The sequence below is a fragment of the Cotesia typhae genome, unplaced genomic scaffold (assembly GCF_013202065.1).
Source record: "Cotesia typhae breed Kobodo isofemale line unplaced genomic scaffold, CoteBio_Ctyphae contig_65, whole genome shotgun sequence".
Taxonomy (NCBI): domain Eukaryota; kingdom Metazoa; phylum Arthropoda; class Insecta; order Hymenoptera; family Braconidae; genus Cotesia; species Cotesia typhae.
The window spans coordinates 1,133,026-1,157,571 of record NW_027423762.1 but is presented as its reverse complement, the minus strand read 5'-3'; the positions used below and the strand labels follow the sequence as shown (position 1 = coordinate 1,157,571).

General features: G+C 26.4%; 3 protein-coding genes across 5 annotated transcripts; 1 reads left to right on the top strand and 2 right to left on the bottom strand.

Moving 5' to 3' along the window:
* Positions 1 to 350: 350 nt before the first annotated feature.
* On the bottom strand, positions 351 to 2,180 carry LOC141532517 (uncharacterized). The gene is made up of 3 exons (XM_074250889.1): positions 1,731 to 2,180; positions 1,444 to 1,538; positions 351 to 1,273 (listed from the first exon to the last, which is right to left on the bottom strand). Exons 1-3 carry the CDS (start codon positions 1,871 to 1,873, stop codon positions 675 to 677), a joined length of 837 nt encoding a protein of 278 aa, XP_074106990.1. The 5' UTR covers positions 1,874 to 2,180; the 3' UTR covers positions 351 to 674.
* Positions 2,181 to 4,769: 2,589 nt separating this feature from the next.
* Positions 4,770 to 10,663, top strand: Dcaf12 (DDB1 and CUL4 associated factor 12-like protein). 3 transcript variants are annotated; one of them, XR_012480108.1, is made up of 8 exons: positions 4,773 to 5,128; positions 5,295 to 5,517; positions 5,595 to 6,050; positions 7,538 to 7,768; positions 7,860 to 8,144; positions 8,281 to 8,446; positions 8,709 to 8,976; positions 9,135 to 10,663. XR_012480108.1 is itself a non-coding variant. In XM_074250931.1 (7 exons), the coding sequence occupies exons 2-7, from the start codon at positions 5,432 to 5,434 to the stop codon at positions 8,862 to 8,864; spliced, it is 1,377 nt and encodes a 458-aa protein (XP_074107032.1). In that variant the 5' UTR covers positions 4,770 to 5,128; positions 5,295 to 5,431; the 3' UTR covers positions 8,865 to 10,663. The 3 variants fall into 3 exon arrangements, 2 of the variants coding, with proteins under 2 accessions (XP_074107032.1, XP_074107031.1); XM_074250931.1 differs by having other exon boundaries at positions 4,770 to 5,128; positions 8,281 to 8,443; positions 8,709 to 10,663; XM_074250930.1 differs by having other exon boundaries at positions 8,709 to 10,663.
* Positions 10,664 to 11,565: 902 nt separating this feature from the next.
* Positions 11,566 to 24,117, bottom strand: Sigmar (Tumor necrosis factor alpha-induced protein 8-like protein sigmar). The gene is made up of 5 exons (XM_074250820.1): positions 23,851 to 24,117; positions 16,349 to 16,424; positions 15,981 to 16,114; positions 13,114 to 13,382; positions 11,566 to 13,045 (listed from the first exon to the last, which is right to left on the bottom strand). Exons 3-5 carry the CDS (start codon positions 15,988 to 15,990, stop codon positions 12,695 to 12,697), a joined length of 630 nt encoding a protein of 209 aa, XP_074106921.1. The 5' UTR covers positions 15,991 to 16,114; positions 16,349 to 16,424; positions 23,851 to 24,117; the 3' UTR covers positions 11,566 to 12,694.
* Positions 24,118 to 24,546: the final 429 nt, after the last annotated feature.

Sequence of the window (24,546 nt, the reverse complement as noted above, 5' to 3'; positions counted from 1 at the left end):
TCATGATGAAGTGTTAGCAACAAAACGAATCGCGAGTCTCCGTATTCACATTGAAAGATTAATAAGAAGAATACGAGAATTTGAAATTTGCGAACCTCATTCATGTGTAAATATTAAACTTATTCCACAGATGGATAATATAATGACAATCGCCGCAGCTTTAACTAATCTACAAGGACCATTGATCAAAAAAATATAGTTTTAAAAGTTGTTGTTCAATAAAAATGTAATATTTATATTAAGAATTCAATTTTTGTATTTTTTTTTTTTTTTATTAAATAATTTAATTTATTTCAATGAATTAAATAAACGCTTGAAAATACAATTTTTCCAAAATTTACTTAGGTCTTTTAGTAATTTTTCAACTACTTGTGAATCATAATCGATAATAATAGATTTGAATTGCCGTGCTTCTTCAAAAGTTGGGTCTGCTACGATAAACATTGCTTTTTTCTTCCTGTGAAAAGCATTTGCATCTGCATTTGAATAAAATATTTCATTGCAATTTTATTGTAATTGTCAGTGTCAATATAAGTGCGAAAGCTTTTTTGAGACGTCGGGCATTTAATTTCTACCACGAATTCGTCATCTATTGCATCTGGAGAAGCTCCTAAGTACGGGTGATTTTGGGATAAGAATAAACCACACTTTTGGAATTTACGCTTCAACTTCTGCTAAACTTGTTGTAAAACTGTAGCTTCCAGCTCTTTACCTCGTTCCATAGCTTTTGTATTGCGTAGTTTTTGACCTCCAACTAGCAACTCTACTAACGTTCCATTAGGTGTATTACAGCGGGATGCTTCATAAGCTTTCGACGCTGTTATTCGTCCATACCGCAATGAAAACCAAAGATCACAATCTGCTTGGTTTTGAGTTTCCTTTTCTATATTATCACACAAGTCAGGAGACATTCGATTTGCACTAAATTGTATAAAATTATCGCATAATGTTCCTCCTAAATTAATAAAGTCCACTAATAAATTGTGTATTGAGAGGCTTTTTTCAGTATTCTCAGAGTTGAAATACTTCAATATTTGGCTCTGTACGTTTTTTTGTTTTGTTCTATTGACAAATTCTTGCAAAGTATTGAAAGACTTAGGTACAGCAGTAATATTTGTCTCAGAATCAAAATCTGTCACTCGAATGAATTTGATTGCTGACCCAACTTGAGATAAAACTGATTTACGCCAGTAACATTCAACATCAGTTGGAGATGGTTCTTCCGATCGTCTGTGTAGCCACATTAAAAACGCGATTGAGTGCTTACATCCACCTAAAAAGGTATAACAAGAAGTGATTATTGGTTATAATATTATCAAAATATTTATTTTAGCATATTATATAACGTGTGTATTAGATATGAATGTTTATGCAGGAAATTATGAAATAAACAATAACCGCAATGATTTTATTACTTGAATATTGTTAAATTATTTTATTTACCTGACGATGCGGCGCAATCATGACACTGAATCAATAAAATTTCTTCATCAACAATATTTATAACTACAGTTACTCTATATGATTTATTATGTACTCTGTGTTCAGGACAAATAAGACACTTGAGAGTACATTCAGGTCCCTGAAGCTTAATTTGTACATATTCAATGGCTGCATAAAGTATTCATTAGCATAACAGCTAATGAATACTTTATGAACTTGTTGATAAAAAAGCACCGATTTATTTATAACTAATATCTAAATAAACAGCTGTATTAAAATATACGAACATGCTAGCTTTTGCTCCTTTCATTTCTGCTGATACAAAATCAGAGTTTGTAGCGAGATAAGTTGCAACCATGAATGCATCAACTCGCGGTAAATTATCAGACCGTGCTTCACTAAAACCAGGATCCACTTTTCGCCGAGGCATTTTTATTAATTCGTTGATAATCACAAACTACACTGTTGAACTGATGCTTCTCAAAAGTCTTAGTATAACAACATTGACATGTTCATAACCTCCAAACACATTCACTTTAAATTTAAAAAAACATTTCACAAAAATTTATTTCACTTTTAATTATTTTCAACAAAATCTAGCATTAAAAATAGGATGTATAAAACTTAAAATTGAAAAAAACTTAACTTTAAGTTTTTTAGCAATGTAAAAGCAAATGTAAAATATTATACATGACTTAAATGCTCATTCAAATATACGCGCTACAAACAGCACAATGACGTCACACCAATCACATCACGTTTTACATCACGTGACTTTTATGTAATTTAGGACCACTTTTATTTATTAAATTATTTAAATTTTTAAGAACAAAATCGAAAAATTTTTCTTCCAAAAATTTTAAAAAATTATATAGAATGTAAAAATATCAAAAGCTTATGAATATCAAAATCATGCAAATACCCAATTGATTTGATAAAAAATTTTTTTAAATTGACAGCTGATAGCTAACTTCAGGGTCATTCAATATCGTTATAAATTTTTGGAAAATAAGTATAATAGCAAAAGATTATAAAAAGTTTAATTTTATTACATTTATCATATTAAATATATTAATTTCATGTATAAAATAAGCAAACAAATATTTTTTTAAAGGTGTGCATAAAATAAAATTTAAATTTTATAATTGTAAAAATAATCTGACAAATTTTGCAGAAAGAATTTATTCGAATAGAGTATATAATTTCGTACAAAATTACCTTTCTGTTATTTATTTTCCTTCTTTTTATTTACGAAGTTTTAAATGATATACTGAAATCATCGGGCATCAAACAATTAATTGTCATCATTTATGAGTAAATTTTTTAAGTTTATACCTAAAAATATAATAAAAGAGTAATTTTATGAATGTGTTGATTTATTTTTATTTAAATAAATTTATAAATTTTTCAACTACAAAGTCTTGTACATATTGTCTAAAAAACATCGAAAAAATCTATGATTACTTCTTACTTTGTATCGGTAAGACAATTATCTGAAAATTATACTTACACTACGATGATTGGCTTATTGAGACTGCTAAAATTTTAATTAATTAAGAGCGGTTGATAGTTAATTTTTAAATGTGTTTTGCTCATTTATAAGACAAAATTTGGAAAAAAACGCTTTGCTCTTCGATAAATAATTAAATTATTTATTTATAATAATCTACTATTATTTTTTTTAAACTTAATAAATTAAGAAATTAATAGATTAATAAATTAGATTAATAGATTAATAAATTAGTTTTGTATAAAATGAGTAGAAAAAAGTTTGGAAAGTCCAAAAGTGCACGCCTCAAAACTCTCATTCATTTTTTAAGAAAAAAATAATATAATTGATTAAAAAAATAATAATAACTAAGTAGTTTCTGTTCCGTGGTGAGTTTTTATAAACATTCAATGGAAAAAAAAAAAAAAAAAAAAATACGTAAACTAGGCCACTAATATGAAATACGGCACTAGTTGATCAAATTCTTAAACTAATAAAAAATTTCTGGTCTCGAAATATCAAATTTTTTCGGGAGTAATCTTTGGTCCATACAAAATAAGGGTGACATCAGGACATCCATGTTAATTTTTTTTTTATTCATTTTTTTTAGCAACATTAAATGATTTTAAAAAGTGTAAGATGTTTTAATTTCAGTGTTTTTTCGGTGTACATCTACTTATATTATTGTTTAAGTGCAATATGGTTGTGATAGAGGCATTTGAAGATCACAAAATTGCTTAACCTTCTCAGTCAACAATATGACCTCTTTAAGATTTGGTTACCATGTTAAACTGATCTTAAAGACTTCGTAAGACATCGTATTACTGGCTGGGTTGACGAGTCGGGTATATAAGTACAACTTCACGCGTTTCGCGTTATGAGGCGTGCAAAAATAATTAGAACGTTCTATCTTCTCCATTTAATGAAGTTAAAAATAAAAATTAATTAATGTTCGAATCAGTTAATTTGTTTCTATGTTATGTTTTCATAATCCCAGGATTTAAAAAATAAACGCTCTGATGAAACAGACGTTGCAATAACACTGAAGTTGACAGATATTAAAATTTTTTTGGAATTTTATAGCAATTAAATTATTAAAAAAAAATTTAATTAAAAAGTTTCACATGTGAAAATTAATAAAAATTACAAGTGAAAATTTTTAGAAGCATTTTTTTATTGTAATTAATTTATTAAAACAATTTTTAAAATTGACAGCTGACCGCTAACTTCAGTATTGTACGTTACAACAATGCACAATAATTTTATGGCTACCACAAATAATTTTGGAATAGTATATTACACCCCCAGGGAAGCAAAGTAAGAAATGTCTCAGATCACATGCAATTGTTTAGCGCAGCGGGGCTAAAGTTGACGCTTTACGCCCGGTGGGCAAAAAAGCGTTTTTAATCGAGTCACAATATTTCATTGGATCTTCGTCTTTTTCAATACATTGCTGAACAAAATATTATCGTTGCTCTAGATGAATAGTTAAAGACTCTGATCGTGAAAAGCGAAATTTTTTTTTATTTTAAAAATTTTGTTTACAAAAACACCGAGAGAAAAGAATCGATTATCAAATAAAAAACATCGATGTTAGATGAGTCGATTTTTCTTGGCCTTTTCTATTCTGAATTGTTTTTGTTTTGAACACAGCTGATAACTGCGGGTCAAAAAGTTAAATTTTATTAATTTTTTAATATTTCATGGATTATTACGTAGCTTGGTTTTTAATATTTTTGCCAGTTTTAAGCATAAATTCAACAACAGGGGGCGCCGTTTTGACAGTGCTGCCTCTTTTATATTAGCCGCAAGGTTCCTATAGCCAGGGCGCTGCTGCTGTCATGATCAAATCGAAGTTAGCCAATCTCAACATGGCGTTCATAATTGTCTAGTATTGTAAAGGCTTCGTGGTGTGTTACTTGTGAAATTTTTTAGGCTTTGTGCATTTTAATATGTTCTGATAATGTACATAATAATATCCTTTATTTATATTATTAAAAGTAAGGCAACGACTTTAGTATCAATTAAAAATACGTAACTAAAATTCACATGCCACGAAGTCCACTGAGAATTATAATTTAGTATATCATAAAAATTCAAGTTTTATACATAAGAACGGCTTGTGAAACAGTTACGGGCTTGGCAATTGTTAATTACAATACAACTTTGCTTTTTTTGTTATCTTCATTGAATTTGGTGAGTATTTCATATCAGGGTTTAATTATTTTCAGTCTCAGAATTTTTTTTTGACAAGCTAAGCTTCACCTTTTTGTTTGAGATTATACTTATTTTTTTTTTATCTTTCAATTGAATAAATGATAATTTTTTTCTACATTGTAAAACTTTTTTTTGTCTTTTATAGTTATTCAAGTTTATGCGGAAGAAATACTTTATTTATTAATAGGTAACAAGTAATTTGTTTGTTCAATTTACTTAACAAAGAAAAGTAAAATAAAAAAAAAATTATTACTGAGAATATATAAATAATTGGTGAACGCAATGGCTGAGACAATGAGAATGCGAGTTTATGGAAAACATCCAACTTGTGCAAGCTTAACAAGGCTTGAAGAACGTAGGAGCCGTAGGTGAGTGTAAATTTAAATAATCATGGTCTTTGTTGGTTGGTTATTTACTAATAACTATGTAAATAATTTATTTTCAGACTTGCATTACGGTTAGATAGGAATCGTAAGCCAGATAAGCCTGAAGACTTTGTTTGCTATGAATCAAGTGATGATGAAGAAGAAACTGTTATGGAAGGTCGTCAGTATTTAAAAACTTCATTTAATTTTGTAGATTATGTTCGTGCACGGGAAACAAATACTAAAGAAGTTAGAAAAATTAATCAAGAATATGGCTCAAGACATATATTGACTCATGATTTATTTAAAGAATATCCTATCACTTTAACTAATATGAACAAGGTATTTTGTTCACAGTGGTTGAGTGATAGACAAGTAGTTTTTGGTACCAAATGTAATAAACTTATGGTTTATGATGTAGCTACACAAAAATTAGATCAAATACCGTCATTATACGGTCGTAATGCAAATACGAATAATGCACCTACTGTTGAACAACAGTCTGGTATACATTCTGTTCAAATTAATCCATCGAGGTAAATTTTTTATTATAATTATATTATTTATCTCTTAAGGGGACCCGATGGTCAAGTGGCCTAAAATTTAAGGTATTTTAAAAAATTTTATTTCTATATGAAGGTAATAACTAATGCTTTCAAATTTTTTTACACTTATCTTATTACTTATTAACTACACAAAAATGAAAATTAAGACAAATAAAATTTTTTTTTTAATTAGAAAAATGGCGTTGAAGTTCCGTTCTCAAAAAAAAAATGGACCTGACTGGTACTTGTCGATTGATCTCTCCCTCTGATCTGAAATAAAAAAAAGACATTTTTAATTAGTATAAGCATAGTTATCGTCGGAACTAGAATGAAAAAAAAATATTTGACAAAATGGTAAAAGTATTTTTTGAAAACGAGTTTTAGATTCGTACTTTTAACTATGTGCCATTTTGTCAATTTTTATTATTTTTTTTTTTTTTTTTTTTTTTTCATTCTAGTTCCGACGATAACTATATTTACACTAATTAAAAATGCGTCATTTTTTTTACTTCAGATCAGAAGGAGAGATCAATCGACACACACCAGTTAGGTCCATTTTTTTTGGAGAGAGGAACTTCAGCGCCATTTTTCTAATTTAAAAAAAAATTTTTTTTATCTTAATTTTCATTTTTGTGTAGTTAATAAGTAATGGAAAAAGTGTAAAAAATATATAAAAGCATTAGTAATTACCTTCATATAGAAATAAAATTTTTTAAAATAGCTTAAATTTTAAACCGCTAGACCACCGGGTACCCTTAATATCAAGTTTAAAGTTGGCAAATAGTTTAAATCTTGAAAGTTATCAATTTACTAAAATCAGCAGACACCTGATCGTTTTTTAGTTTTGTTAAAAAATCATTCATAAATAATTTTAATTCCTATGCGGATTTTTTTTTTTTTTTGTAATTTAATTTTCTTTTTAAGATAGTAGCTCTACAACAAATAGTTTGTACGATTGTTTTCATTTTCACTCGCTTGTGATACCTTTATTACAAACTATCGCATACTCACTTTCACTCATGATTGTTTTTGTTAATTTAACCTGCTTATTAATAAATTAAAAACAAAAAAAAAATTATGAAGACGTGAATTTCCAAATTTTTTCGGGCGGTTTATACCTATATTATTCTAACAGGTATTAATTTTTCGTTAAAGCGTTGAAACTCTTTTTATGTTAAAGAATAAAAAATTTTAATGTTAGAAAAATTATCAAACGTGTTAACTTTAGTACCGTAAGTTGTCAAGTTTAATAATTATATCCAGTCAAGTTTAAAAATAAATAGCCTTTATATTTTTACAAAATTTTTCTCTATTTTTTGAGGTTTACTAAAAATTATCATTGTGATTCAATAATCATTAACGAGAGCGGAGTCAAATTTATGATGTCTATGAAACAATGTAGATTTTATTAAATTTATCAAAGTAGTTAACTTGAGTAAATAATACATTAATACAACTTTTTTTTTAATTTATTGTAGAACATTATTAAGTACTGGAGGTAGAAATTGCAATGAAATAGCCATTTATCGATTGCCAACCTTAGATCCTGTATGTGTTGGAGAAAATGGCCACAGAGATTGGGTGTTCGATATGTGTTGGCTCGACGACGAATTTTTAGTATCAGGTTCGAGAGACACTAAAATGACATTATGGCATATAAATAATGAACTTGCAACTGCTTCGGACAAAGCAGATGTCCCAAAGCCTGAGTGAGTTAATACTGAGTTGATTAATTAGTATTTATTTTCTTAATTTACTATAAGCTTAGGTAAATTATAAATTCTGATATGATATTAACAGATCAATTCAACCAGTTTGTGTAAAAGAATGTCGATCAGCGCAGAAAGTTCGTGCATTGGTGTTCAACAAAGCTATCAATGAAATTGCTGCATTATCTTTAAATTGTTACATACATATTTGGTCTGCTGAAACGTTCAAACAAAAAATATCAAGAAAGCTTCCCGCATGCCAAGAAAATGTTTGTTTAGCTGTTCAAGATGGTGGTGTATATGCAGTCGGATGTCGCTCATATACTCTTTTATTGGATGCACGAACACTTCAACCAATTAAAAAAATTCCATCTAGGTATGTATCAATGTTTATCAATTCATTTTTATTTTTTCATGATTTCAATAAAATTATGCATTTTTTTTTTTTTTAAATTTGATTTTATTAAAATGAAAAATGAATTGTCATTAATAACTATCAAAACATATTCAAGGTATACTGGTTGCGGAATACGATCTGCTAGTTTTCAAGGGTCTGTGCTCACCATTGGTACAGGATTAGGAATGTTAATGTTTTATGATGTCAGAGCTCAAAAGTATTTAGAATCGTCAATAAATTCTAATCGAACTGTAGTTTTGAAGGCTTCTAAAGGATACGTTGTAATATTCCCCAAAACTTATTAATGTAGGGCTGTACAATTTAACAGACTAAGCCAGATATCAAACTTTATTGGGTTCATTAGTAAAAGATTTAGCTGATTAATTTAAACGAGTTTAATTTATATCGCGTTTACTGACACTATGTTAAAATAATTGAGCTTACTAATTGAACTTTATTAGCCTACTTAATTGAATAAATTGAACAGCTCTATTTTATTTATAAAATTAAAAGAAAATATTATTAAAAATTTCCCAATGATAGTTTCCAGATGAAGAATTCATGGACGGTGTTCAAAATGTAAAATACACACCAGCAATATATACACACTGCTACGATGCATCCGGTACTCGTTTATTCACAGCTGGTGGACCACTTCCAGCAAATTTTTATGGGAATTACGCTGGATTATGGCAATAATTTATAATTGACGAAATCAATTTTATCTTAAATTGATGTGAATTAATTTATAGGAGTTCCAGTGATGAAAATAGTTTTATTTAATATTATAAAAATTCAATCTTCCGTGAAAGTAATTATTAGTCTAAATACTGTGTTATTTATTTTTGACAATTGATATTTTTATTGTAATGCTAAATAATTTATTTCGTTAAAATTAATTTTAAATTCAAATTGTTATCATAACATGATTTTAAATTACTGACGTGTTATTTTTTTTTTTTTTTTTAGTTCACTCTTTACGAATCGATTTTTAGTTATAGCCGCCCGTTTAGAAATTTTATGAGGAGTATGGTAAATGGCATCGTCTACATTAGCATGACTCGGTTTCCATAATAAATTTTTTAATAGTAGATGGCAAATGTATCACCGTTGCAGGATTACATGACCCATTTTGAGTAGGCTGTCACCGACCATATGGAAACATATTTTTAAATGAAGTTGAACGTTTTGCAAAAAATATCTTCCATGATTTTTCAATAAATTTACATTTTGATAAGTTATTTGAGATTAAAATTGGAGATATCCTAAATTGGTAGTTATTCTTTCATTTTCGCCAAAATGATAAAGAATAATTTTTACCTTTTTCGGAAAATGTTCAATTTTTTTACTAAAAATGCCTAAATATCAATATTCAGTACTGAAATTTTAACAGGGTCTTTATTTTAACATTCTTTAACAAAATTTCATGATCATTTGTAGAAAAAAATTTGTCAGTTTTTTGATACACACATTGAATTTTGCTTCTGTTATTTTGAAAGATACATGTATTTATTTTTTCGATTTTGTATAAATGTCATAATAATCGTTCGTAAAGAGTTAACTTCGGTCGTGCATCGGAGCTGACGCACATTTTTTTTCTCGTAATTAAATTCGTCACTAATAAGCTAGTAAGTAAGAAAATAACATGCTTACAAAAGAACTGAATTATCTTGATAATTATAGTAAATCATTAATTAATATAATTAGACTTTATACAATAAAAACTGAAAAATAATTATATTAATAATGATATTTATTTGAAAAGAAAATATTAGGATTGTCATGACATTAATTATTCAAAATTATAATGTTTTTAATCGTGGTGATAAACTGTGTCATGTATTTTATGAAACTATAGGCAATCAGTGAAGTTTTCTATGAAACTTATATCTCAATGACAAAAGTGTACTACTTTTATTTTTTTTAACATCAGAATTAATAATTATGAAAATTAAGAGTATGTCATATTATATTTTTAAATGTACACTTATGCTCATTGTAATTATTATTTTAATTATTATTAATATTGTACAGATAATTTTAGCGACGCATTTAGATAAGAGTGTACATGAATAATTTAATGTTTAGTCAATTAATTTTTATTCTAATTATTCTGGATTCGGTGAAGTTTCATTGTTATTTAATACGAGTGTGATAGTAATACATAATACAAATATTTTAATTTTTAATCAGAAAGAAATTTGTTTTGTTATTTATCACTATTCTCTTACTAAAACAGATATTATGATATGGTTATTATTTATTATTATCAATAATCACAATAATAATAATAATAATAATAATAATAATAATAATAATTTCATGTATTGTTCATATTAAGGTAATACATTTTATACACCCGTGTTCCTACTACGTTATATTTGACGTGCGGTAAAAGTCTCAGTATAAAATATTTATAAGCTTTATTTGTTTCATGCAATTTATATGTTTATATATAGATACATGTTATCATTTAAATAAATGTGGATAGACAAAAATTTAACCGATTAATATTCATAGCTTTAAATATCGTCATTGATAATTGAAAAAAGTTTCATGACCTAAATAAAAAAAAAAATTAATAAATAAAATAAATTAAGTAAACATGAAATATTTTATTTGCAAAAACATAGATCCGGCAAATAATAAAAATTTATTTTTTAGTCAAAAAAAATAACTTTTATTTTTAATGTATTGAATTATAAAATTAATTCTATACAAGTGGCTTGTAGCGCTAATGATTTTTTTTTTTTTTTTTTTTTTAATCAATTATTAAGAGTTTAAATCTGAAATTTCATTTAGAACTGTATAAATTGATTATGCTCGATTTTAAATTAAAATTAAAAGTCTTAATGTAACATGAAAATGAAAATAATCGTGCCAATAAATACATTATCCAAATGTAATAATCCAAGCCAAAAACGTTTGATGATTTCGAGAATAAAAATTGATATTAACAACTAATGAGATAATGCTAATGAATTTAATTTATATTCTATTCGTTACTCATCGTTTTTTAATTTGAGTAAAAAAATAAATCATAATTAAAAAGAGTTTCTTGAGATTACTAACTATTCTTTTTTTATTTTTATTGGATAATACTCTATCAATAATATGTAATAATGATTGTAACTAATTGATATATAAAATAGAATAATTTTATGTAAATAAACGTCATCTTCAACGAATTATATTGATGATAAAATATTATTTTCAACTGAACACATGAAAAAATAATCAATTAAAAAGGACAAAATAATTTGACGATATTTTTAATTTTGCTCAACGCGGTATTGAATAGTATAGTATTAGTTAAGAAAAATTCTATCACTTAATTCAAGTAACTTATAGCTTCTTTGATTTGATTGAATAAAAACAAATTTTTTTGTATATAATTTATTCTTCTTATAACGATATGGCAATACATCACATAAATATACATAATTATTATTTTTTGATTATTTAAAAATTTCCATGTAAATATGGTGTATAATTTTTACAAAATTTTCAAATTGTAAAATTAAAATAGTTATTTACTATTTATTTTATTACTTTTTTTCATCAAGTCTTTTATAGTAAAAAAGTCAAATTTGATTATTTTCTGATATGAAGCAAAATATTTAATGTCTTATAGGTGTCCTTTAATTTACACATTTTTATTTTTTTATTTAAAGAAGACAATTTAAAATTGTTTTACAAATATTCATGTGTGCATATGTACTTTTACAAATAATTATATTTTAAAAACATATTTAAACAAATATGCATTACTAATTCATTAATGAATTATGTTTTTATTTCTTCGTAATTTTAATAAAATCTTTGCATTTATATTCTCCACAGTAATTTCTACTCACTAATTTATATTTTAGTCCAAAACTATATTACAGTTTTCTTATTAAGTAATTATTTCTCACTAATTGACGTAGTTGTGTCCAAAATTTATAATATTTATTGATAATTAGGTGTTCTGAGGCATAGGCAGTATGTTTAATCATGCAGGATAACACGTTAAACGTTTTGTCTTCAATTATTTGTTCTTTTTCTTGGTTTCTTTTTTGGTATTGATACAATTATTATTAATTATTATATTTATAATTAGTAAATTATAAACTACTGAGAAAAGATAATAAATATACAACAAAACTAATATCTTAAAAATACAAATAATTTATAAAGTATTTAATGGAAAGAGTATTAGTTATTAAATTATCATTATTGCGAAAATTACAACAATTGTTAAAAATTAATTGCATTAAAAAAATAATAATTTCATGACTTTCTCTTTTGTTCCGTAATTTTTTTAGTCATATTTTTCTGACAATAAAAAAATCCGTAGTATTCTTGGAATGAATAAATTTACAATTTTCTCTCACGGTATATTTTATGTAAATTGTAGTAGATATAACAATAAAAATCTGACTGAGTCAGAGACAATGGATGTTAAGTTTTACGGGACGCAAACAATGTTTTAATTAAAACATTAGTTAAATAATTAGTTTTGATTGCAATTGCAATAGTTTGCTAAATCAAAGATGTCCAGCATCTAATGCTTTATTAATATCATCCACAAGTAATCCCAGTGTTGGCCTCAATTCTGAAGATTGAAAAACACTGTCGAGAAAGTCTGGATAAGTTATAAAATCGAAAATTTGGTCACATCTCTCTTGAGATTTATCTGTCAAGTGCGGCTTTATCAAATTTAATATCGTTGTTCGACAGCGCTCTAATGACCTCGTTAAATAAATTCTATCAAAACTAAATTCTAATTCATAAAATGAAACTACGGACATCGCTACAGCCCTCAAACTCGCTCGAATATCATTTATTTTAACTTCATCAGAAGAATTTAATTGCTGATTACGTTGTAATAATCCAATCTGTAAATAATTTTAACAAGATGTTAATTAAATATAAATCTTATTAATGTGTTTTTCTACATACATACCTTGATAGACAATTTAACAATGTTTTTTAAAACTTTCTCCGGTTGTTTTTTATTGAGGCTTGGATTGCTTTTAGCTACTCTCTCCATAAGCTTGAAGAGATTGTCAAGAAGTGACGTTGTAGCGTCGTCTATGAAAAGAGATCTTCCAGCATTTAAAGAAACAACTCGTCCTAGAATTTTTTTTTGTGCTCTTAAACCCAAGTCTCGTGCTCTACTGCCTGTGCCACCCCCCGGGTAAGCTCCACTCCCAGTAGCTGTCGACTGCATCACTGTAATTGCAATACAAGTACTTTAAAAAAAAATATATATATATATATATATATACTGAGAACAAATATCAAGCAAACTTTGAATAGCTTTTAAAAATAAAATAATTTAATAGTTTTTTGTAAAATGTTAGAAAAATTTATTCATTTATTTTTACTAAATATAAACACTGTTGACTAGGGTGGGTCAAAATGTAACTTCCGTGATGGACTTCTTAAAATTGGAATTTTAAGTTCCGCTTTTGACAGGAGTTGGGTTGGTCATGTCACGACATATTTTGAGCGTAAAAGGATTTATTTGATTTTCAGAGAATTTTTTAACAGGAACTTTGTTTGGGCGTTTCCGCTGAAATTTCAAAATTTGACCGGAAGTATCCAAACAAAGCTCCTGTAAAAAATTATCTGAAAATCAAATAAATCTTTTTACGCTCAAAATATGTCAGGAAATGACCAATCCAACTCATGTCAAAAGCGGAACTTAAAATTCCAATTTTAAGAGGTCCATCACGGAAGTTACATTTTGACATACCCTACTGTCAAAATGTGGAAAATGAAGTGCTTGAAAATTTAGGAATACCATTTTTTTTTTTTTTTTTAATATTACAAGAAGTGATTTGTTCTTTTTGATTATTTATGTACAATTAAAAATATATAAACTCATATACTAGTGATAAAAAACTATTTTCAACGTAACTCAACAAGCTGAGCCACATAGTAGCGAAATTTATTAAAAGTTGCGTCGTAATAATAAATACAATGGACAAATTTTATAAAACTGACTGATAATGTTTGTTTTGCATTATCAAGGTAAAAAATAATAATTATAATATTTTTATAAATGTATTTTGTATAATACTAAAATCAGTAGATACCTGACTATTTTTTTTTGTTTCATTTAAAAAATAAATAGATACTATAAGAAAATAATTTCGTAAAATTGTATTTAAAGGAATTTTTTTCAGAAACATTTTTAGAATCTTAATTTATATTTTAAATAAAACTGAAAATGGTTACTGATTTTAGTATCATCTTTTTGCTAATTACTGGTTAAAAATTTCGTCAAGCTATCTAGAAAAATTATGTTGGTTTTGGACTTGTATAATGAAGGGGATTGTGCTAAAAATTAACATTTGAGAAAGTTGAACGGTTCCTGTTTAAATATTTTTAATATATGTTAATTATCTCATAATACCAATATACATTAATGTTAAATAATCATGATAATAAATCAGAGACTTTGCAAAAATTTTAAAACAGAGCAATGGGCCCAATTTTAGAAGTGAAATATACAAACATTATTGATTATTCGATTATTAGATACTGTGGGTAAATTGATCAGCGATTAATAAAAAGGCTTTTTACAGTACATGTATTTTTGTTTTTAATATAAAAATGAACCTCTCCCTGATTATTTGTAACCTTTTCATCATTATGGTTTAAATGATGATAGCGATTCATATAATAATGAATACAACCGAAAAAATTTGAGTGTGAACTTAGCGAACAACAGACAATTTAAAACTTTGACAAACGATATCTCGGCGAAGGAGTCGAATTTACAAAAAATAAAAAAATGGAGTTATTCAAAGTTTGGATGTTCACACTTGGATTTATTTGTGTTTTAAAAAAAAAATTTTTTTTTTGAGTAGAAATTTAAAAAATAACATTTGAACGAGTGCTCCAAACAACATTTTCTGACAAAGAAATTCAAAATGAGGTATTTGTATCTTTTTGGCAAAAATTGTTTTATAAGAAAAAAATTGATAACTTGGTAGGAAATTTGAAAAACTTCTTCTGAAAAAATTCTGAATAAATGAAGGTGTAAATTTTGAGATAATAAAGACTTACATTTTTTATTCTTACATTAAGTGGTTTCTTTTAATTGTTTCGATTTATAAATTAATAATAATTTTGAAATAAAGAATAAATACAAGTCTAAATTGGTGCAAAAGAGACAGAAATACTCCATTTTGAATTTCTCCGCCAGAAAATGTTGTTTGGAGCACTTGTTAAAATATTAATTTTTAAATTTCTACTCAAAAAAAATTTTTTTTTTAAAACACACATAAATCCAAGTGTGAATATCCAAACTTTGAATATCTTCATTTTTTTATTTTTTATAAATTCGACTCCTTCACCGAGATATCGATTGTCAAAATTTTAAATTGTCTGTTGTCCACTAAGTTCACACTCATGAAAAAATGAAGATTTGCTAAAAATTGGACATTCTCGGATGCATATTGCAGAAAAATATAAATGGTTAGTTGAACCGTCTAGATAATGAGTTAGAAAAAGAAAAACTTTTAAAATGATAAATGATAAATGAAATTATTGCTTTTTTTTTTTTTTTTTTTTTTTTTTTTTAATAAAAAAGCTATGTTTTTGAAAAATTCATAACTTTTTTTGGGTTGGATAAAAAAATTTGAAAAAATTCTCAAAAATGTTTTTCAAAGGATAGAAAAGAATATAAAAATTTTGGCCAGATCGAAAGGAGTCGGGTTCAAAAGTGGTCGATTTGGCATTGAATACCCCATAGATACTACTTGGATAGCGTTATTCGTCTTATTATCTTAAAAATATATATAATATAAAATTACTTACCGTCAAACATCAGATACTTAATGCCAGTTGTATGTACAGTGATTCAATAATGAGAATTGTGAGTGTGTGATTGAGTCTCTAGTGACCAATATTTACAACAGTAAATAAAATGTCAACTTAAAGTATTCAGCTAACTAAATAAAAAAAAAACAACAAATTAAAACATAATTAAAATTATAAACTAAACATAAAATAACATAAATATAATTATTTATAAAAAACAAATCAAGTCTAAAAAATGACTTTGATGAATGAACAATCTGTTTTTGAATGAAAAAGTTTGTTTGTCGAAGAACCATTACTCAAGATTTCCGAAAATCAAGTAATAAAGCTAGTTACTGAAAGTAGTTTAAAAATTTTTAATGCACCTTGATTGCAGTCAGTAACGGCCACTAGGTGATAGAGAAACCAACTTTGCAACTCCATCACAGTACCCCACGCCACCTAAAAGCAAAGTTTTTGTACATTAATTAGATTAAAAGTTCACGTCAAAGTCAAGTAATAAACGTCATGTACACATAGTTAATATAGTATCTATTTTAATGTTCAGCCATAATAATTAAAACATATCTTCTTCTGTATTATTCATTATAATGATGTTATTTGACCTAGAGCTTGATAAACAGCTTTTTGTAATATATGCGAGTATTCTAATGAAATAACTTTTAATTATGCAACGCTAACTCTATTGTTTGAGTTTTATCTTCTTAAAATATATATATATGAATAAATATTCTGATACTTGTTCTTCTAAATGGCAGAGGACATTAAAGATGTTGCAGTTGATAGAAAGAAGGCCGTTGAATGCAAAAAATTATTTGAAAATTTTTTTATGCAGCTTACTAAATATAAAAGAAGTAAAATCAAGTTAAGTTTTTTTTTTATTTGATGTTATGGAATTTTAGATTATTTGTGTTTATGTCACGCACTTTTATTGAATAGTTTCCAAATTTATAATGAAATCATTTTACGTTAGATTAGATCTCTTAATTTTAATATTGACGTTTGGCTCATAATTACTTCACATAGTTTTTTGGAACGCTCGTGAAAGTTGTTTAAATATTGATTACACAGAAAGAAAAATTTCTTGACTGGAGAACAAAATTCTTGACTCAAGAAAATTTTCGGGTGCCTGAAGGAAGACCGAGTTGTGTTGGCCAAAGTAAAAATTTTTCTTGAAATTCTATTCTTGGTGGAAGTAATTTTTTCTTAATTCAAATTATCACAAATACTTGATACAATAAATTTTTATATTTAATCAAAATTTTTGGATACTTTAGGGAAACAGTGCTACCTTCTTCAGCTAAGGAAAAAAAATTTTGGCACCTTGAAAAAATTTTTCTCTTTAATATTTGATACTCATTTTATATTATTTTAGCGTGCAATTAATCATATTGAATAAAAAAAAAAAAGATTCAATATTATTTGATCTTCCCATTTGACATGTTAATCAATAAAAATATTAATGAAAATTCACTATCGAGATATTTAATTTTTTGGAGCAAGAGAGAAATTTTCTCAAGATAAGAAAATTTACTGCTATCAAGAACTAAATTTTTTGGAGCAAGAGGCTGAATTTTCTCAAAACAAAAAGATTTTCTTGATAATAAGTGAAATTTCTTGTGTCAAAAAAAATTTTTTTTTTCGCTCAAGAAAATAATTAGGAGGAAAAATATTTTCTTGGCTCGTGATCCTTTTTTTTTCTGTGTTAATCATTGTTGCTTATTAATTACTTACTGTCGAAATAATCTGTTTTTGTTTTTTGCTTTAATAAAAAACGAAGAGGTCAACAGAGTTTCGATAAATAAATTTTATAAATGTTGTGAAGTAATTTCACATAAGTTAATTGTTTTATATGTAATATACAACATAATGATGAATAATAACGAATAGGCATCGAAAGGGTAGTCTTTCTAACAATATATAATGACTGCAATCCGCATGTGAGAACCAAAGATTATGTGTAAAGTGGAAAAATGAAAATAAATATTTATGTATAAACAAAACGGGACTTTCTCATTCGACCGTTAATGTATATTCTATATGTTATACATAGTAATTAGGGACTAGTCGAATGGTAAAGAGTCGTATTCAATTCTATATAGCATCTTTTTTCATTTCGTTAAACATATAACAGATTACAGTGGAGTCTCTCTAACTTGAACTATGCACCGAAAAAAAAATTTACTTGAATCAAGTAAATAATTTTAAAAAATTTCATCTTTTTGATTTGAGTAGAAAAATTCGTTAACTAAGATATTTTTCTTGGTTTATGTGAATTTTATTTAATTCAAGAATTTTTCGACTTGATTTAAGACAATGAAACTCTTTAAAATTATTTTCTTGGTTCAAGAATTTTTCGCTTAATTCAAATTAGTTTATTTTCAATGTATACATATCTTAAAAGCCTAAAATCAAAGTCAGAGGATACATGGCAGTAGATGTGTCTCTCCACAACTTTTTATGAAAAGTATTACTTATCGTGTAGTGGAAAAGTACTTTTTAGTAGGAAGTCAAAGTAAGAACGATAAAGTTGTAGAGACTTTCCAGTACCTTCTTATCACGCACATGATAATCATTCCCATGCTACAGCATTACAATTCACTTTTTTTATGCACGAGAAAAAAAAATTGTGCGAAATTCATACTTATAAATATGAAATAAAATTAATTGTCTACTCTTTTATAGAATATGTTTGTATAAAATTTTTGCCATCTTTTATTCCTTGTCATCATTTTTATTTCAATGAAAGATATCTCTAATTTCTCCTAGTTATTTTTTTTTCTAATTTTTCTTGTATCTCTTAATAAGCTTTACTATACCGATGAATTGTAAAAAATTAGTTAACTATAGTTGCATAAAACCTCTTAGCTTTATTAAAATAATAATATTATCAAGATATATTAGGGTGGGTCAAAAAAATCGAATAATTTATTTTTGATTTTATACTCTGAAAAATAGGTTCGTAGACACCTAAAAAGAATTCTCTCCAAGTATAAGCTCTTAATTATAACGGGAAGGTCCTCCGCTTTGCGGGTTTCTATTTTTTTCGAATAATCAGATAAAAAAATTTATATCTCGCTTCCAACTGCTTGGAAAAATATTCCGTGGCATAGATTTTGTGAGAAATTGAATGCTTTACAAAAAAGGTCTCTTATGACTTTTTCAAAAACTCAACCGATTAAAAGATATTCATAGTTGAAGTTTGGCTATTTTAAGGAAAATATTCGTTTTTATTATGAATTTTATAAGTCGATGAAAAAAATTATTTCGGATTGCGGAACTCATGATTTTGTAGGAAATTTACTGCTCTACAAAAATGGTCTCTTATGATTTTTGATTAAGTGAAGCCGTTACGAGATATTCATCGTCAAACATTAACGAATATCAATATTTCCAGTTTTTGATCAATAATTCGATAAATTTTAATTTAAACTATGAGTTTCAGGAAAATTTACATAAATTTGAGTTTCGATCGATAAAGAAATGTTATAAACAATTTTTTTAATATTGTTTTCAGTCTTGAGCTTGTTTGATTGCATTAAAACAAGAAATTAGAGCATTTTTTTCGACATATAGCCAATGATTAGTTTAATTTGAAGTGAATGACATATTTCTTTGTCAAATTTAATATGAAAAGTATTGAATCAAGTGAGAAACAACCAGTATTTAACTTTTTTATAGATAAATTTTTTATTGAATTATCAATTGCAATATAATTGTCTATATTTTTAACATAACAGTACGCTATTACTATAAATAATTTCTTTTATTACAATTTGGGAATGTTTTTTGATGTTCTTTGACAACTTGCAATAAGTACTGGAATTGTTCTTCATTTTTTGTCAAGCATTGATTATATTCACTAACTAATGCAACAGCTCGCTCTGCTGAATCATTGACAACTTTTAGTTGTTGAAAGTATTCTTTATTTTCGAGATAACTCTCATTAGTAGGCCATAATTCAACATCGACATCAAGAAAGTCATACGGTAGATCGAAGATTTTGAAAAGATTTAATGACTTTTTAGACACAAAGTCACTCAGAGTTCTCTGCGCCAATGAATTCAAATCTTTTTAGCAATTACAAATCTTTTAGCTTTAGAATCTGTACCTTCACGAGTATTAACAGCTTCAACAATACTTTTTTACTTCTAATGGAACGCCATCGTCAAACAGTGATAAAATGGCAAGTTCATCGCTCAAATACCATAAGTGCGAAATCATTTTTTCACACGTAGCTGAAGAAATCAAAGGATTGATATGTTTGTACTCCAATAAATTTTTCATAAACTGCAAGTCATGATAAGCAGCAGTTGTTGCAGAAGTTGATGAAAACCAAGCTTTTAAATACAATGTGACTATAAAAATACAGAAATGACGAAGACCATGCAATTCTTTCTGAGAGAGTTTGAATTCATCTCTGAATAGATACATTTTCAAACTATAAATGGCCTTAGCCATCCATCTAGCATGATGAACAGCACCAGGACGTTTGAAAGAAATCTTTTCTTGAGGCATTTCTCCAAGGAAAATCAATGATAATTCCAATAATTCTTTATCTAACTTATTATAACATTTCTTTATCGATCGAAACTCAAATTTATGTAAATTTTCCTGAAACTCATAGTTTAAATTAAAATTTATCGAATTATTGATCAAAAACTGGAAATATTGATATTCGTTAATGTTTGACGATGAATATCTCGTAACGGCTTCACTTAATCAAAAATCATAAGAGACCATTTTTGTAGAGCAGTAAATTTCCTACAAAATCATGAGTTCCGCAATCCGAAATAATTTTTTTTCATCGACTTATAAAATTCATAATAAAAACGAATATTTTCCTTAAAATAGCCAAACTTCAACTATGAATATCTTTTAATCGGTTGAGTTTTTGAAAAAGTCATAAGAGACCTTTTTTGTAAAGCATTCAATTTCTCACAAAATCTATGCCACGGAATATTTTTCCAAGCAGTTGGAAGCGAGATATAAATTTTTTTATCTGATTATTCGAAAAAAATAGAAACCCGCAAAGCGGAGGACCTTCCCGTTATAATTAAGAGCCTATACTTGGAGAGAATTCTTTTTAGGTGTCTATGAACCTATTTTTCAGAGTATAAAGTCAAACATAAATTATTCGATTTTTTTGACCCACCCTAAGATATATGGTTGTGAATGTGAAACAGTTTTATAAAAAAATTCATTTTCGTAAGAATATAAACATAACAGAAGGAATATACAAAAATAGAAACTAAATCAATATCAAATAATTTTTAGAGAAACAAAGTAATCCAATGAAAATGAAAAGGATTATTATTGTTATTGTCGTTGGTTATTCATTATTATTCATGTGCACATTCGTTGTTGTTTGTGTTTGTCTAAAAAATTTAAAAATCAATAGTCCACAAAAGGTATATGCCTCTACTCGCGGTTTCGGTAGTCGATCGATCCATGAATGGTACCTGAGCAAAATAGGTATAGTAGAATTTCAAGGCGAATAACATGACAACCGATCCCATTATACCAATAATGGAGTTTAGTATAAATAGAGTCTTGAATGCTAATCAACTACTATTTCTTCATACATTATAAGAATACGTACATAAAAAGTATATATTCATTAAACAATAGCAATAATCTTAATAATAAATTTTTGGTAAATATTTACAAGTGGGGTCAACCATTTTAATTTTCATTTTTTTGAACGAAATTTCTATTTGATTTTATTGATATATTTTTTTTTTGAAAAATAAAAAAAATGAACAATTAAAAAAAAAAGTTGATAATCACAATTTTAACAAATTTTCAAAAAGTTTATAAATTTTTTAGAAAATTGTGATATTAGGATTTTTTTTTTTGAATTTTGATATATATTTTCAAAAAAATATATATCAAAAACATCAAAAAAAGATATTAGAAATTTTATCTAAAAACATGAGAGCCAAAATTTTTTCCAACTTTTGAAGACAAAAAAGCTATCGAAATCTTTATTTTTTTCGTTCACGACATTTTTTATCATAAATGTGCCATAAAAACAAGCAAAATAAAAAAAAAAATTTGAAAATGTTGACTTTTCACCTAGTTATGGCCCAAAATGGGGTTGACTCTACTTGTAAATAATTACCAAATTTTTAATTATTACGAATTTTTCTTTAAATTTCTAGCAAGAGAAATTTAATATACTGTTTAAAAAAATATCAATTTCTATCATTATGTATGAATGAAATTAAAGGATTAAATTTGTTCTGTTACTCTCATTACTTTTTAAAAATAAATTTCAAATTAGCGAAAGCTTTTAAAAGAAAGTCCAAATTTAGCTAAGAACATTTTTTAATCCTCAACTTTAATCTTGATACTTGAGACGTTTAATATAAAGCTTAAACACATGAATCGCTCCAATCGAATGAATACATAAAATATACTACATATGTTTTGCAATTGGTATATGTATGTATGGCTCAACGGCCGTTTGATTCAACTACCACAACATCCCCTATTCCAGATGCAGCTGTTGCTCGACAGCTGGTTATGGGCACGAGCCAACTTCTTTCCCGAAGATCTATAGTTACTAAAAAAATCTCCGACACCTGTCCCTTAACTCCGTTATCTAGTTCCCGCCACAATTCATCCATGGATGACATTTACTATAAATTGTAAACGTTTTGTATTTATTAAAAAAAAAACTATTATCTAAGCTAACTTTTATTCTTCAGCGAAATAAACTTTTTTATTCAAACAAAACTTTAGAACTGAGATTGAGATTTTTATTCTGATTTTAGTTTTATAAAGAAAAAATTTGTTTTTATTAAACTCAGTTAATTTAAAATACCTTTTATTAAAATGATAAAACAATAACAATATTAATTTATTGACTTTAATTTACATATCAAACCCTTTCGTGTTGTTATAAATTGTTCGTGTCCACAAGAATTTGCAGTAAATCTCTTTATTCACGAGATATGTAAGTGAAATTACATCAATACCATGTTTATGACTATGACTAGTTATAGAGCTGTATACGACCATGACCCATTGATTTTGAAAGACGTGTAAGAACTTAAACTCATGAGGAAAAAACCATTTATTACTTCATCCAATTATTTACTATATTTATAAATTCATTTTCTTTTAAACTTTGTAGTAAAAATAATTTATTAAAAAGCTACAGAGTGTAAATTAAAATGACACATGTAACTACAAATAATAATAATATAATTAACTGATCATTGATATCATAATAAACTAATATCATATATTAAAATTTATGACACTGAAGTTGACAGACATTACAAATTTTTTTAGAATTTTATATCAATTAAATTATTATAAAAAAAAATAAATTAAAAAGTTTCACGTGTAAAAATTAATAAAAATTACAAGTGAAAATTTTTAGAATCATTTTTTTTATTGTAATTGATTTATTAAAAAAATTTTTTAAATTAACAGCTGACTGCTGATTTCAGTATTATTAAAATTTGTATAAATTGATTGAATGTTTACTTTTTTATTGTTCATATCGTAAATTCGCGCGGGAAAATTACTTCGTTTCTTAAATGATGACTAATAACTTCTAGAGCTAACAAATCATACTATTCAATTTTATTCATAAAAGAGGACATTTATATGTTAAAAGAGATGGAACAATCGAGTGATTATTTCAAAACTATGCAATTAAACTTATCGCGGTTTACCTTAATGCTTATCGTTTTCCGTCAACCACTTGTTATTATTATAACATTAATTGTATCATTGTGTGTAAAATGAGAGTTTTAATTAGTCAACTGTCAGTGAAAAAAATAATTATTTAATTTACACATTAAAATTAATTTTATATGTTTTTATAAATTGTACTCAATTGTCTACAAACCTCGATAGAATAATGTGAGTCGAGAACGACTCACGACTTCCAATGGCAATTATTTGTTATAGATAATGATTGAATAAACTAAAAAAAAAAATTATTCACAGCACTTGAAGAATATTTCAATAGTGATACAATTAAATAATAATTAGATAATTAATAAAAGTCTATGAACGCTATTTTCTAATCTAGTAGTACAGTCAACTCGCGAACGGACGAGTAACATCTACTAGACTGTTATGATTCGTCGTTGCGACCAACCCACTCCGTACTACATACAAGTTACCATGGAACCTCTCACTTACTTCGAAGTGGGGAGGAAATGAAACCTTCTATATATAGGTTTGAATGTATATACGTTTGTAAGTGTTTTCCATCATATAAAATTATTCGTATAGGTATGTGTGCGATGTATCACCTTAATATACGTAATAGTTACGGTCACTAAAGTCTGACAGTTGAGTCAACAACTCGAGAATTTTTTTTTGTATTAGTTATTATTAATCAATGAAATCATTCAAGCTTCATGTTGTATTGTATTTTTTATTATTTCAATTATATCTGTTTGATAAATAGTAACTGTTGCAAAAATTCAGAAAAAGTTTGCTAAATACAAATGAGGAGCTGATTTTCAAAAAGGTATCTTTTCATATTTTAAAAAAGCAGTTTTTTGAACTTTTAAATATTAATTACATCGAGAAT

Excerpts from the sequence above, each read along its gene's own strand:
- LOC141532517 (XM_074250889.1), bottom strand. The coding sequence starts at position 1,873 with ATGCCTCGGCGAAAAGTGGATCCTGGTTTTAGTGAAGCACGGTCTGAT. Across the intron at positions 1,539-1,730 it reads AAAGGAGCAAAAGCTAGCAT|AGTACATAATAAATCATATA; the intron begins GTTCGTATATTT and ends TCCTGAACACAG. Across the intron at positions 1,274-1,443 it reads TGATTGCGCCGCATCGTCAG|GTGGATGTAAGCACTCAATC; the intron begins GTAAATAAAATA and ends ATACCTTTTTAG.
- Dcaf12 (XM_074250930.1), top strand. The coding sequence starts at position 5,432 with ATGGCTGAGACAATGAGAATGCGAGTTTATGGAAAACATCCAACTTGT. Across the intron at positions 6,051-7,537 it reads GTTCAAATTAATCCATCGAG|AACATTATTAAGTACTGGAG; the intron begins GTAAATTTTTTA and ends AATTTATTGTAG. Across the intron at positions 8,447-8,708 it reads AGGCTTCTAAAGGATACGTT|TTTCCAGATGAAGAATTCAT; the intron begins GTAATATTCCCC and ends TCCCAATGATAG.
- Sigmar (XM_074250820.1), bottom strand. Across the intron at positions 13,046-13,113 it reads TTGTTAAATTGTCTATCAAG|ATTGGATTATTACAACGTAA; the intron begins GTATGTATGTAG and ends AATTATTTACAG.